Below are 15,013 nucleotides of genomic sequence, written 5' to 3'. Positions count from 1 at the left end.
CATTCTCTTCATGTCAGGACTTCAGCTGTCACCACAGCTTAAAGACAATCAAGCATTCCACCTTCTACCCTGCCCCATTTCTGCTTCAGCCACTTTCTCTAGGTCAACCACAGAAGCTTTTCAACCATTCATGTCCCTGTCCTTGCCTTTTCTATATTTCCAACTGAAGCGTACCTCCAGTTTAAGAGCCACAGAGAAGCACTTTTTCAAGTGGAAGGCAAAGGTTAAGGGGAATTAATGAACTTCTTGAAGAGTTCACCGGCATAAGGACAGGACCTACAAAAGTAATCCAGGCCTTGAAAACTAGTCATCATTCTGTACATTTTTGCAGGGAAGCTGCACCTAGGAGCTTAATACTTCAAGCTATTTTGCCTACCTTCCAAAGAAGCATAAGTTTACACTATCATAAAACACTTAAGGAAGTGCTTACCTTTTCGATCAGTCTTAAAGTCAACCATAATTGGCTCGACACTGCCTTCTTTGTTTTTTCCAAGCCCTTCTCCTTCTCTCCAACCCATTTTTCTCATCAGCTGAGCTCCCATTCCTCCAGTTACAGGGGCTGCTCTTAAGAACTGATCCTATCCAGAAAAAGAGAAGTAAAACAAATCCTAAAGTTAGGACTGGGTTTTTAAAAAACAAGTGGGAGCTTCCAAAAATGTTTCTAACAACCTTTCACAGACTCAATTCAGAAAAATACACCTTAGCTTTATATACAGCTGTATAAACCAGAATTCACGCAGACACACAATACACAAATCAGTATTTTCAAAAAAGAGCAACTTAAGAAAATTCTAACGCAATCCAAAAGTGGCAAGTGACCCATTTCCGACGTATGTACTTAATAAAACAATAACCGTTCAGTTTTAAACACACTACTTTGGTTCCAATGCATCTCTTCTCATCTTGTGAATGGAGGCAGTGTTTAACTGTTTAACTGGCAACAGTCGTGCCAAGTGTACCTATTTATTGAACAAAATACAAGCACATTTAGTAATGACATACAAATAGTGTTTACACGTATTTTAAATATTAAAAAAATCCCCGTTTTATTATACAGAAGTTGCACATTCAAGTTCTACTCTGAAAATCCACATGACACAGATACAGGTTTTTCTTTCCTCTTTTTTTTAAAGGCAAAAAGGCGCTTAGCCACACAGTTTAGCAGCAGCAGTCGTCACATTCTTTCAAATCAAAATTAATACAATAGTCGTTAACTGTCGAAAGCTTATCAACAGAAATTTTAAAAATCTGTTTTGATGTAAAGAACTTTAAAAACTCCTTAAATGTTTACGTACCTAGGCCTCGATGGCCGCAGTGTTGTGAATAGTAGGGCTGGCATTGACCGTGGCAAGAAGGCAGCTACAAGGATTTGACCCTGAAACAAGTTTCCATATAGAGGGGTGAAAGTTCACAGGTTATTCTGTGAACTATCATCTCTCTTCTGCCCCACCCGCTGACCCAAGTAAGTAAGTCAATCATTTCCATCACAGCAAAAAATTGCTTGGCTTAAAATATACAAGTTTACACACTGGCACTGATAAGTCCATCAGGTATTTCTCATAGTAGGTTAGAGGATACAACATCTAATATTTTTGTAGAATTTTCACTTACTTTCAAAGCAGATTAATAGAACCTTTTTTTTTTTTTTTTTCCCTTTAATTTTGAGTTGTGCTTGCAAAAGTAAGAATTTCTAAGATTTGGACAAAGACTGATTGAGTTCCTTGGTTTCAATTTGTACGTAAACAAAAACAGAAGTCTTACTTTTGCAGAGACCAAGGATAATGTATTTTAAAGGGGATTAACTGTCCATTATTTGCAACTGACACACACTCACGATGCATGTGTGAAATCCCCACTATCCAATGGTGGTAGCAAGTTTAAAAAAATAAAAAATAAAAAAGACTAATTCCTGAAGATTGTGGTAAGACTTCTCCAAATATTCACCTATTGTGAAGTAAAATCCTATCGATCATGCAACTGGATGCTGCGTTTAACATCAAGGTGCTCTGGTGGAAGAGTAAAGAGGTTAAGCTCACCTCTCCCGTGAAATTATTTTTTTGACTGGTGCAGACCATGCAGTGTGTGTGCACAGAGACAATCGTTCCTTTGATACAGACTGCCTCAAGCTATACGCCTAGAATAGCTTTTACTTACTTCCATTTTCATCCTCCCCTCTCTTTTCCAGGAACCTTTCATAAGAAAAGGGCAACCATGCCGAGAGATACAAACCCCAGTCAATGTCACCCTGGGTTCCGATTCCTCTTTTGTACCTGCTTTGCAATAATAGAATTTACAACATGAACATCTGTTTCATTACCACCAGTGTGTATTCAGTTCACAAGTGAAAGAGTGCAATTTCCCAATGAGGCTGCTCTGGCTTTCCCAGCACACCTTCGAAGGCACTAACTTGGGGGTTGGAGGTAGTGTACAAAGAAAAAGGAAAACAACATAGTGCTCTTCAGAGTCAAAAATTAAATCCCCGAGCTCCTATGTTAGGAATTACCAGAGATCGAATAAATTCCAAATACTGGAAATAACCAGTGTTTTAAATTCTAAAATGCAGCTCATTAAAAAATAATTTAAAAAAAAAGAACCACACCTGGCCTAGTGTTTCTACCTGATAATTTAAGTAGGCATTTTTACATATGCTGATTCTTTAACATGCACAGCATAACCGAAACAACAATTAGAAATGATTTAGTTTTGTTTCATTACAGAAGAGTTGTAGTTGTGCATCGCGTTGCTGAACTAAACAATGTAATTCTTCAAAAATTTATCTTTTAAATAATAAATATGAATCTCTAATGCCACCTGTACAATTATATTCCATGTACGTCTTTTCTTTCTTGCAATTTAATACAGACATACTTACTCACTCCATGGTTTAATGGAATATGAGTAATGGCATTTGAAAATGTAAATATACTAGAATGTTAATAAAAGTAGAGAAATAAGATCTTTCCGGTTTTAAAACTGAAAGGATTTGTCCCACAGAGATACCTGATAGTGTGGTACCTCTGCAGCTCCATCCCAAAAGGAGGAGATGAAGTTGAATAGCATTCGGTACGACTAACCCCAAGTTTTTAAGTACTTGGTTACTGTTGTCAGAATGAAATAATCATTCAGAAAATAACTATAATCTTTCTAATCCCAATTTTAGTAAAGCAGCATGAAAATGTGATGTCATTTTTTTCGTATTTTGATCTCTGAATTCCATGAAGTCAGACAAATAAAGCACATTTCTATTCCGCCAGCAGATGGAGACAACTAATAAGCCAAACTCTTGTGTCGCTACCTTTTCTTTAAAAAGCAGGCTAAGCAGTAAAACCTGACCATTTCAGAGTTTTTTCAGTACTTGTAAGTGAAAACTGCCTCTTTTTTAACTACCTTAGGGCAATATACTGGGGGAAATCAACATTACTGGCAAAATAAACCACGAATGTCCGAATTACCATGTAAGGCCTTTAAAAGTAAAAAAAAAAAAAAAAAAAAAAAAAAGATTTTACAGCTTTTTGATGGAAGACTACAAGTTGGACAGTCACTATTATTTGACTGCAACAACTGTCTTTGAAAAAAAACATAACATATAGCACTGAATGGAATAATCTACAAAACAGCACTTGCAATGCTCAAAATTTTGAAACCATAATTACCTGAGAGATCTTGATGAACATTATCAACTGCTGCTGCTTGAAAAGAAAATATCCTTCTCACTAAGCTGACACGGCACTAAAGCCCAAGCTCTCTGTCAGAAGGCAGGTTCCCCTCTTTTGACAATTCTTTATTAAACAAAGCACAATACAGCCTTACAGGCTCTTAGATGGACCGTTTCAGCTGTAGCTCATGAGATGTCTGTGAGATTACTCTAAGAATGACTCCACAGGACTTACAAGTGCAGTACAAGTATACTTGGTGAAACTTGCAATGTAGTTGAGGTTTCCATGACACTGTGACACTTTCAACAGCAGCCACATTCCTTCTCTGACACAAGAGGGAGATGTGGCTCTGGGCAGCCTGGTCTAGTAGTTGGCAACCTTGCACACAGCAGGGGAGTTTAAACTAGATGATCATTGTGGTCTTTTTAACCCAGGCCATTCTGTGATTCTATGATATGTTCTTGAAGAATTCCTACAAACGCTTGCAAAGACTACACTCACAATCAGTCTTAGAAATCCTCTTCACAGCTTCTGCATACAACAAAGAGAAACCCATCTGCGGTTGACTGAAAAAACATTTTTCTCTGACTGAGTGCAGAGGAAGCCAGTCCAGTGTAACCAACACATGGTTGATCTGCCTTGCCATCTGGCCTTCAATTCTAAATAAATCTCATTGTGTCATGCAAGGCACTAAGAACATCAACGTTCTGACAGACTGCCTTGCTAGAAGGAGAGCTTGGCAAGACACATGCCAGTCCTCGTGAATGATAATAACAAGATTTAGTTTTAACTCTATTGGTCGTGTTTTATTTGCCTGCAGTGAGTAGACTGTGAAAGAAGGGAATAAAGGATTTGACTTTTCAGAATTTGGGACACAAAACACAGCATTCTATCAGCCACTATTAAGCTGTGTGGCATGCCTTAGCACAACCAAATGAAACAAATCCCAAGCATTACACTGTGCATGTAAAACGTTATAAAAACCTCCTTTTGGAGAGCAAATTTAGGCTATTAGAATTCAGCTGGTAAATCCAGAAACAAGGGATGACTCTGGAAAAGTCTGAATAAGCAGTCCTCAAGAGAATTTGCCAGGAAAAATTCTGACCACTTCCACTAATTTGTCATTAGCACTGTGTGTTTGTAAAAAATAAAAATAAAAAGTTAAAAAACAAACAGCAACCCCCAAAACAAGTTGTATTTGTGAACTGATTACACCAATGATGATGAACTGAAACAGAAATCACGTTTCAGAAGAAAAAGATAATACTGTTCATAGCTGTTTGATCATACGAGAAACCTAACGATGTATTTATTCCTTTACAAATACTGCTCAGAATTCCATGAATAAACATCACAAATTAGTGCGTAACTTAAACAAACCAATCTTACTTCTAATTGGTGTGTCACTCATTCAAATGTGTCACATTAACCATTTCAGTAACTAAAGCCCTCAAAATTTTGTCGAGGTAAAACTGAAATTTGCAGACTTTTTTGCTTGAGTACATATTACCTCTCCAGCGTCATTTTTAAAGGAAGTAACAATAAAAATACTAGAAAAAGAAATATGCTAAAACTCAGGAAATGCAAAGTGACAAAAGCACTTTTCAAAGAAGTTCCTTAAGTACTTCAACTTTATTCCCCTCCTGACACAGCTCTTATGTCTTGTTACAGCTACCTTGTTTAGTCATTATCTCTATTAAGCACAGTGTCTGTACATGCAGATAGATTTTCTATGTATATTGATACACAAACACCTAGCTGGCTTGGGCTCTGTCTCTTCTAAACAGTGCATGTCCTCTCATAGCAAGTGCTTATGGCTATCTCCTAAGCAAAATGCCTTCAGTAAGCCACATTCTTGTCAGAAACGTGCATTAATTTACACTTGCCACATAACTGAAGAAATCTCACAGCCCTACCGGTAGATGAAATTTACAAATACTTTTGTTTTCTAATGTTAAAAATGCATTATTTTCTTAGGACAAAAAAAAAAAAAAAAGACAGTGAACAGAAGTCTAACTTGAAGTGTTACGTTGCATACTTAAATAGGAAGTCAGTTACACAATTTCAAGTGTCTAGTGAAATACAACCTGTACTTTGCATTTCATGGTTGTATTCACGTCACTGAGAAAGATAACATGCATTCACAACTCATTATCCCTAATTCATTTTTTTTTTTTCTCTGTAAAATCACCCTATAGCCAAAGGAAATAACTTCACATTGAGTTAATCAAACCTAAGTTTTGTCAAGGTTTTCACTAGCCCCACCATTCCTAGAAACATTAATAGACTTCTTTAGCCTGAGGTATTTTGTAAAGGGCGCATGGCTTTAACTACGTGTCATCTTATGGATATGATGGCAATGTGTGTGCAAATATGGAACCTAGAAAGAGCAGAAGTCAAGCTGAGGAATGCCGAGCAGGAAAGAGGACTGTGTCCTCCTCATCTTCATCCAACAACTCTTCTTGTTTACAGTAGCAGCCTCCATTCTGACAAACCACACGACGCTTGCTAGGGAGGACGCCTACTACTGCAAACCACTATATTTTTACAGCTACTAGGAAGACAGAAGTGCTTCTGCTGATTCAGTCTCAATTCTAGATTCAATAAAACACCCCAGTATGCTTCTGCTCCTCACAGTAGTTATGTCCACCACAAACCAGACACCAGGCTCTTCTTTAATTTTTTCCTTATACAGCTTTTTCTTTTTTTTCTTTTTTTTTTTTTCCTTTCTCCAATCAGACCACAGACTGAAATTGAAAGACCAAGAGATAACACAACTCTCTACTCTGCTGTTGTTGTCAGTGGACATTCCTGTTACTGCAAGGCACAGAAGGGCATCACCACAGAAATTCAAGGAAGGAAAAGACGATGAGAAAAGGAGAGTTGGGAAAGAGATGTTCCCTTTCCTTTGTCTTGAAATTCCACTCAACAAAAGCAGAAAGACAGAACCCTCAGTAGGCTTGCTAATCTTCCACAAGCCTCTTGGTGAAAAAGCTCTCCTTTTCTCATCAACACACCTGCCTGCTGAGTGCTTTTTATTTCTAAATTCCAGTGGCAGGGACATTTATTGCAATCAATATTTTATTAAAATCTCACAAGTTTATAATTTTTGAAATAAGACTGTATAATCTACACTCAGTATTAAATACAAAGAGCCCAGAAGATTCCCATCTAACAAGTAATTTGGATCTCTGTGTTGCCTGGCTCTCTGTATTGCTTGGCTATACAAAGTGAAAAATAAATTAATGAATCTTCACAAAAAATATTTCTAATTTTACTACATCGTATTTCCAGACTTCTGTGTTCACAGTTCACATAAAGTTTTGTGGAAAACTTTCACTAAGTTTCAAGTCTAACCTACCAGTTTTGAGGGTTGTCTTAATTCCAGAAGGATAAACAAACATAGCACATACTCAACTACATCACTTGTGAGAGTAACCATGATAACTCATTATTCATTTTGCTTGCAAAATGGATATTGCTTGAATTCCTCAGTTCTACTTCTTAGAAGAGTACCAGTTCAGCATTTTCAAAGATGAAGCATGACTTTTAAAACTTACAAAACGCATGTATGTATGACGCATCGCACACCCAAAATAAGCCAGTATTATTCTGCAGTAAGAGGTTAACTATTTCACTGTAGGATAATCTTACAGTTATTGAGCCCAACTGCAACTCCTGGTTTAATATTCCAAATCTTTGGATCCCAGAAAACACTGGTGATGCAAATAGAGGCAAAGCAGTAACCATCAAAAAGAACCAAGTCAAACAGAATGGGCCGTTTGGGACTTGGCTCACTGAAGTTGATGCCAAAACATCATCAACTTCAATGACATCAGGATCAATCCCATAGAAGTAGTGATGGACCTACCATTGCAACCATACCAGTATCATGAATGTCATTTCACTGTTAAGTATGTACGTACCAATCTGACTCAAGTAAGAGACGCACATCTTATTGCGGTACTTTAGACGCTCAACTGAAATGTCATGTTCAACATCTTAATGCATACCAAAAATGAACACAGCAGCAGCAAGTAGTAAAACTGATCAAAGATAAAGTTTTAACTCAATCTGTTTGTTGCATTTGATACATGCATTACCATAAGTTTTAAGGCCATTTTTTGGCATGTTCCAGTACTTTTGCTAATACTTAGTACATGATATTCAGACAAGTATGTCTGCATAACTTCTACCTTTCTAATCCATGCTTGAGGACCACTGTTGGTTAGCTCATCCGAGGACAAAATCTGTGCTCCAGTACTTCCTGTGAACTGGCCAGGTATGGAGTTTGATTGAGCCCAGGCATCAATCTAGAAAATAAAAATCAATGTAAGACTGGAATAAATTTTTTCTTATTTTTCTATTCTCAGTAACTGTTATGACTCGTCTTACACTTAGTAAATCGACAAAACTCATTTATAAGCAGGTATCTCAAAAAAGCTGAGCATCTTTTAACATTAACCCTAAAGACTGAGCTCAAAGTCTAGCAGGTTTGTGGCTCGTGGTTTGTTTATCCTCAGTACTAGTATTATGAAGTGCAAATTAAAGGTAAAATTTTTAAAGACACCCCCATAACCTGAACTTTCAAAAACTGTACTTAAACACATTAGGAAATAACAGTGATATGAAGGGTAAACATTTACACTTTTTAACTTGATTGAAACACTGATGAGAAGTGCAACATACCTGTTCCTGTGCACGATTTAACATGCACATGGCCTCTAAATCAAACGTGTTTTCATTAAGCCTTTTCTGAGCCAAAGCTCGATCATTCATAGCTGCAGTTATGTCCACACCCTAGGAAGAAAAATATGATTCTTAAAAATACATTAGAGAAAAGCATCACCCATTTGACCTGGAAAAAAATCTATTGTAGAATAAGTGCTACAAATACTATAGAATTGTTCTAAACATTAAATAGTTGGCTAGACATACAAAATGGCAATGAGAAACAAAAAAAGAAATTCTCAGACTACTTATTATGTACACACACTCTTGATATTTGCTAAACAAATAGAAAATCTGAAGTAAAATGCAGCATCTGCAAATTATCTAACAATTTAATTTCAAATAAATATTTTGGTCATTGTAGGTTGTAGGTTTTAATGCCTAAGACATTAAGAATTCAGTGGAATCTTACTAACTAACAGTATTAAATATAATTTAGCTACAAAACTAAGGCAAGGGCCTTTATACTGGGCTGTTCACACAAATATCCTATTAAGGACTTCAATTTATGTGTACAGAAGAATTACAGCAAGAATCACATGCATCCCACGAACTTGGTATTAATGCTTAAATTTTTTTTTTTTATCTTCAGCCTAAAAAAGACTTAGATAAAAATGAAAACAGACTGATAGCATGCAAAATTAACTGTTTAGTAAAAGATTATTTATATCTGTGCTGTTGAACCAGAACAAAAATTTAAGAAAAAAAAAATTGAAACCATCTTGCATATAACTGATCAGAATCCGGTGGGTAAAAATATGGAATAAATAAAGAAGTTCAGTGCAAACCTCTCTATGTATAAAGGAACCAAGAAGGAAAATCAAACCATTTGAGGTTGTAAGGATAAAATAAGAGCTGTATACAACACTTATGTAAGAGTATTTGTGCCTTACTCTTTAAATGACGTGCATTTTGTGGATCATTCTATTTTGAAAGGAGAAAAGCAACAGTGATCAGAGACACATAAAATTTAATTGAATATAAGCATGTAAAGGAGATTATAAAGGGTTGGAAAGCACAGAAGAAACCCAATAGCCAAAACAGCAAGTGGCATACAGACATTAATGAGATTGATGGTTTCGGGTTTTGTTTTTGTTGTCTTTTTTCGTTGTCGTTTTTGTTTTGCTTTGTATTACAAAAGGCTTAGATTAGTCACTATCTCATTACCTTAGCCTTTCACACTATACTAGAATAAAAGGCCAGTGGAAGAAACCGAAACCAGTTTAGAATTGTCTTTGCTGAAAAAATATAGCTTATCCACAAAAATTCCCAGCATGTCAAGAATGCAGTAAATATTGAAAAACCAGTAAAAGGCAGACAAATGTCTACAGTAGCATAATACATGATTTTTTTTTAATTATTATTCTGGCTATTAAATCTTAAGTTTCAAATGAGGAAAGATGTGTTTACTTATTTTACCTGCCTCAGACAAAAAGTATGTCCTTCAGTAAATTAATTCCATATCGTGTTGCTAAACCACCTAGTACTGAGAAAGACAGACCAGAAATCCTTACAGCCTGTATGTCTATGAAACTGACTTCAATGTTTATTTATTGTCTCAGATGACAAAAACATACATTATAAACAAAGTACTAGAAGAACTGAAAGATTTTCTTTTTCAACCCAACGCGATATTCGTGTATACAGAAGAACACTTGTCAGCAATATACACTTTCTTGTGTTAAGAAGATCCCCCCTGTACAGTTCAAATAGTTGTATGTTTCATCTGCGAAACTGCTTGAGGAGATAAATAAAAGTTATTCTACTCACCAAAAGCTTCAATCCAGCAATACACATAGGCATGCAAGTAGTCCACTGAAATCACATCGGGACCACTCACATACTTAAATACACATGTGTACTTTAGTGCTTTACCGGACTGGGGCCTATTAGTAGATACCCTGGTTAGTTAGAATTCCCATACACTTTCCCCACATGGTCAGTCACCATTTTGGAGACCATCATGGCTTTGTATTATGTCAAGGCATTCGATGGCAGCTTTGGATCTCGGAAAAAAAAAAATCTCTGCTTGAAGTATGAAAAGTTGTTATTATTTAGTCAAGTAAAACAGTTCCATGTTCAACATGCTACTCCTCTCTGAGTTCTGTCTTCCCAGTCCTGAGTTTTAATAACATTTTTCTCCCAGACAAATACTGAAGCAAGCAGGAAGTGGTGACAATGAAAAGACAATTTTGACACACTTTATACGTCTACTGATACACTAAATGCACTTTATGCATTTTTAGATCAAAAGGGCTTCTCTATACAATAGCCAGTGCTGTATATACCAAACTTAAAATACAGCATTCTATCTCTGGACTTTCAAGTTTTCAAACATAATTTTCTTCTTCTATGTTTCTCTGTCTTCTGTAGATATGCTGATACTTGAGATTAATTGAGGTAAGAGCTTTTTCTTTATCTTCTACCACCACAAATAACTACATTAACAGCAATTAATGTTTTATTAAAAGCACTTGTAATATTTTAGCAGAGCCGTTTTAGGCTACATAATCCTATAACTTATTCTATTACCTGCATAACTGGTTTACTGTTATGCTTTTATTGTGTTTTCTTTTAAATATTGAAATTGACTTGTATCAGAATTGTGACAAACAGCTATCAAAATTAGCAAGCAAACAAAATGAAATGAGGGAAATTATACACCAAACCTCCTGAGGATTCAAGCAAGTTCCCTCATTACCTCACTTCCAGCAGCAAGGGACCTGGTTTATTTTGCTCCAAAGAAGCAATTTCAACCACAGACAGTCCCACAAACATTTAAAACAATTAGTCCTAACATTAAGCAGAGGAGCACTCTATTACCTTCCCAACTCTCTGGAGAAACACATGGAGATCCTATTCCTACAAGAATATTCCTGTATTTCAAGGTTAAGGATTGCCGAACACAAGGGAACAGTATGTTCTGCTGTCAGTTACTGACCCTTGAAATCACCCTTAACACAAACCACGTTAAGGTAAATGCAAATAAAAATATTTATTCACAAAATATAAAAACAGACAGAACAGTTACAAGCATTTATAAGGATACACGCGACAGAACGGAAAGAAAGCTATGTTGAATGTATTTAGTCCAATGTCATTTTTCAAGGCCTCTTCTACATAATCAATAAAAAAAATCATAAGCGTTTGCCTAACCAAACCTGTCAAAGACACGTGTCTTGTTTTTGGAAACCTGAATGCAGACAGCTTGCCTGAACCAAATTTATCATTAACCACATGAAGGACAAGACTTTTTACCACCTCCTAAAAACACCTCAAGCTCTGCCTTTGAGGTGTGCCATGAAAGCACATGTTGAATAAGTTATATTCACTGTGCTTTTGGTGCTGCAAACAACACAGAAGAAAACAACATCTGTGCTTCAGAAAGTGAACTATACTACCTTAGAAAATTATTGAAAAACAAGATGCACCACGTTGAAAAACAATTTCATCAGAAATGTGAAGGCAAAACTTTTTTTATTCATTTGTTTTGCAAGGTATGAGAACAAGGAGAAGGAACAATATGACATTAACTTAAAAAAAAAAAAGTAGTAATGTCTTAAATATTTCATTTACTTAATTACAAAAACCCCACAAAATATTCTTTTGAAGACATATCAAGGGGAAAAACATTTCCTTTTTTCAGTTTATTATACATACAATTAAATTTTCCTTTGGAAGGCCACATGGAAGACAGCTTCATAAGAAAATGGGACTGAAGTTGGAAAAATGAGTAGATACACCAGATGAAATGGCAGTTTTAAGAACTATTTTCAAATCTATTTTTAATGAATGACATTTCAATTCCATGTTAATGCTCCAACACTGGTAGAAAATTTAAAATTACTATTCAATTTATTATTATTAAAATCTAAACATATGGCATCAACCTTTGCAGAAAACTTGAAACTTGCTTTTCAATCTTCAAGTAAAAGTTTAAGTTCTACTGAGACAGTGAAGTCACTAGTTGACAAAAGCACACGATATTGGTACAGGCTGCTTACACCACTGCTCACATGAACACTGTGAGTAAATGTGAAGACTGTAGCAGTTCAGATTTCAGCTTTCTCAAGTGCCAGCTACTACCTATGCACACTTTTCTTTTTTTTCACAGACTGTGATTTGACACCAGACTGACCAGGCAATGGCTTTTTTTTCCTTAAAGTGTATGCTCTCCTTCCTTTCCTTACCTCAATGGATGGTTTGGGGAAAACATCATCCTTGCTATCTTCTTTGCCTTTTTCAACTGGAACCCATTCTCCATAGACACTATCTGCTTCTTTTTTCCTATGCTGAGACCCAGATGAAACAGGAAATTCCTTTGACAGGCTGACCTGATTTTTTGGTTGTGGTGGTGGTGCTGGTTTTATGCTGGGAGTCTTAAAATGAAAAAAAGTTACAGGTTAGAAGCTGAAAACACTGTGTAAACTCCTGTTATCAAAGACACATGATTGAGATCAGTAATAAGACCAGAATCCAGAAAGAATGGAAAGGATGACACTAAATGCATCAAAATTGTGAGTAACAGGTATAGCAGCCCATGCCCACTAAAGAACAATCCTTTTCAGAGTCTGTACTGAATCCCAGAATATTCTGAATTTCATCTTACCACTTTCTAACAGTGCCATTTAAAATAGAAATTTATTTCTACCTTACACCTTGCATAATTATGTATTACTACTTCTTTTGTAAACACCATAAACTGCATTTTTACAATTAACTTTTGTTTTCACTTAAGCATATTAGTACTTCTAATATTAACCAGCAAAACTAAGTCAGACTTTCACAAGCACAAAAAATTTTTAACATGCAGTTTTAAAAACTTCCTAGACAAATTCTAACCACACTTCAAATCACACAGATCCCAGATGCATAATAAGAGGTCCCCTCATTTTATTCTTCCCAGCACGCTCATACCCTGAAAACATCAACAGAAATGCTAACAAAATCAAAAGCAGCCCCAAACAAAGACATTTAATGGGACATTTACATCCTCTTAATAACAGGCAACGTTAGCAGATTTTCCTATTGGCTAATCTCAAAATTGATGGAACATGTTTTTCCTTTCATTAACACTTAAGACCTATTGCAGTAGCAGACATAGAACACAGAGGCTGAGCAAGCTCAATGGCATATCATTCAGAACTCCTCACAATGCCTTTAGAATTCTGTGTTGCATTTAAAAGAGAACTAATACTTTTCTGAAGCTTTTTCCAATTCCAATGCTGTCTGCAAGTTCATACTAAAATTTTTTTGCAATGAAAATGTGAAACAAAACTGATCCCCTCTATGTTGCTAAAGCTTTGAACACTGTAAAAAACATTAAGAAAAAAATCTTAATCCAATTATGGAAATCTTTCATAGTATCATGGGCTGCAGACAATTTTTTTTTTTTTTTTTTTAAACAAGAGTACTTTTAATGACACTCAAGCATAATTTCACCAAGCTTATCAATCATTGTTTCAATTTCTCTAAAGCTATTTGTCCTTTTTAGAAAAGTTAAATTTAAACTTCATCTTTTAAACTTAAATTAAATTTTTACAATTACTAATTACAGAAGTACTCACACTTAAATTGAAAAAAATAGGTTTGGGTTCATTGAGCTTAAAGGGGTGATTATAGAAAGGACGTTCTTCCTCCTCTTCATCAGAAACGTGAGGTTTATTCACTATCACATCATCTGTGCTTTGAGCAATCTTCTTGCATTTCTGAAAAAGGAAAAAGAAGGAGAGGTGTGAAGACAACAGTTAGGAATAAATCTGGATCTTTCAACTAAAATGGACAAAATGAACAACTGAACAAATAAAGTGGATGTATAATTCTGAGTAAATCTTATAGGAAAGCCGCAGATATGTATGCACATTTGACTTCTTACACACATTATCAAACACGTACTTAAGTTTGCTCGGCACTCACTCAGAAAATAATTACAAGGAAACTGTTTGAGATTTTCAGAAGTATATTGTAGAATTAGATGCGAAGTGCTCATTTCATAATGCGTGTATATGGCTGCAAGCACTTCAGAGATCACTGGCTATCTAGCATCTCATATAATACAAAGGAAATACAATACACATAGGCTATAAGCTACTGCAGCTACTGCACAGAAAAACCTGAGAATTAACAATTACTAATACTGCCTAAATTCTACTAGCAATCCAGGAACTTAGTCAGAAGCAATGTCTCTGGAAGACATCTCATTCTTCTGAAATATTTTGAGGTTGGCCAGGTACACAAGACCCATGTTCTATTCAAAACCAGTTTGATCTAAAATATATATATAGATATATATGTGCAGGAGACATCCTGCAGCTGAAAGAGAGGGAGAATGCATAATTCTAGAAAGGCTAGAATTATGACCAAAACCAGATGATCAACTGCACTTCGTTGCTACCTGTAGCAACTATAATTGAAACAGTCCAAAATGAATTTGAGAACACTTCCATTATGTCCCCATTTACAAAACATATTCCTATAAGACATCCAAGTACATCATCTGATCGCATTCTAGTTCAAGTTCACACCATTTTAAGTCACGTTTATTTGATAACTTGACTGTTGGTATAGAAGGAGCAAACAGACACGCTGTTGACACTGTTCTCATCAGTCATTATTAAATAAAGATT

General features: G+C 35.7%; 1 protein-coding gene across 4 annotated transcripts in view; it reads right to left on the bottom strand.

The window, feature by feature from the left end:
- The window catches only part of SON (SON DNA and RNA binding protein), a 38,064-nt gene that overhangs the window by 6,297 nt on the left and 16,754 nt on the right, over window positions 1–15,013 (bottom strand). For 3 of the 4 annotated variants that reach the window (XM_085242188.1, XM_085242181.1, XM_010723016.4), the window contains exons 5-9: window positions 13,955–14,095; window positions 12,578–12,766; window positions 8,346–8,456; window positions 7,853–7,969; window positions 431–578 (exon numbers count right to left, since the gene is read on the bottom strand). In XM_085242188.1, coding sequence (XP_085098314.1) covers window positions 431–578; window positions 7,853–7,969; window positions 8,346–8,456; window positions 12,578–12,766; window positions 13,955–14,095 — 706 coding nt within the window. Of the gene's footprint in view, window positions 1–430; window positions 579–1,295; window positions 1,376–7,852; window positions 7,970–8,345; window positions 8,457–12,577; window positions 12,767–13,954; window positions 14,096–15,013 lie in introns of all 4 variants that reach the window. The other variant, XR_014887842.1, reaches the window with a different exon arrangement.

The sequence above is a fragment of the Meleagris gallopavo genome, chromosome 1 (assembly GCF_905368555.1).
Source record: "Meleagris gallopavo chromosome 1, MGAL_WU_HG_1.1, whole genome shotgun sequence".
NCBI classification, from domain to species: domain Eukaryota; kingdom Metazoa; phylum Chordata; class Aves; order Galliformes; family Phasianidae; genus Meleagris; species Meleagris gallopavo.
Note: the sequence above shows the minus strand (reverse complement) of the source record. Positions and strands in the feature narration are given on the sequence as shown.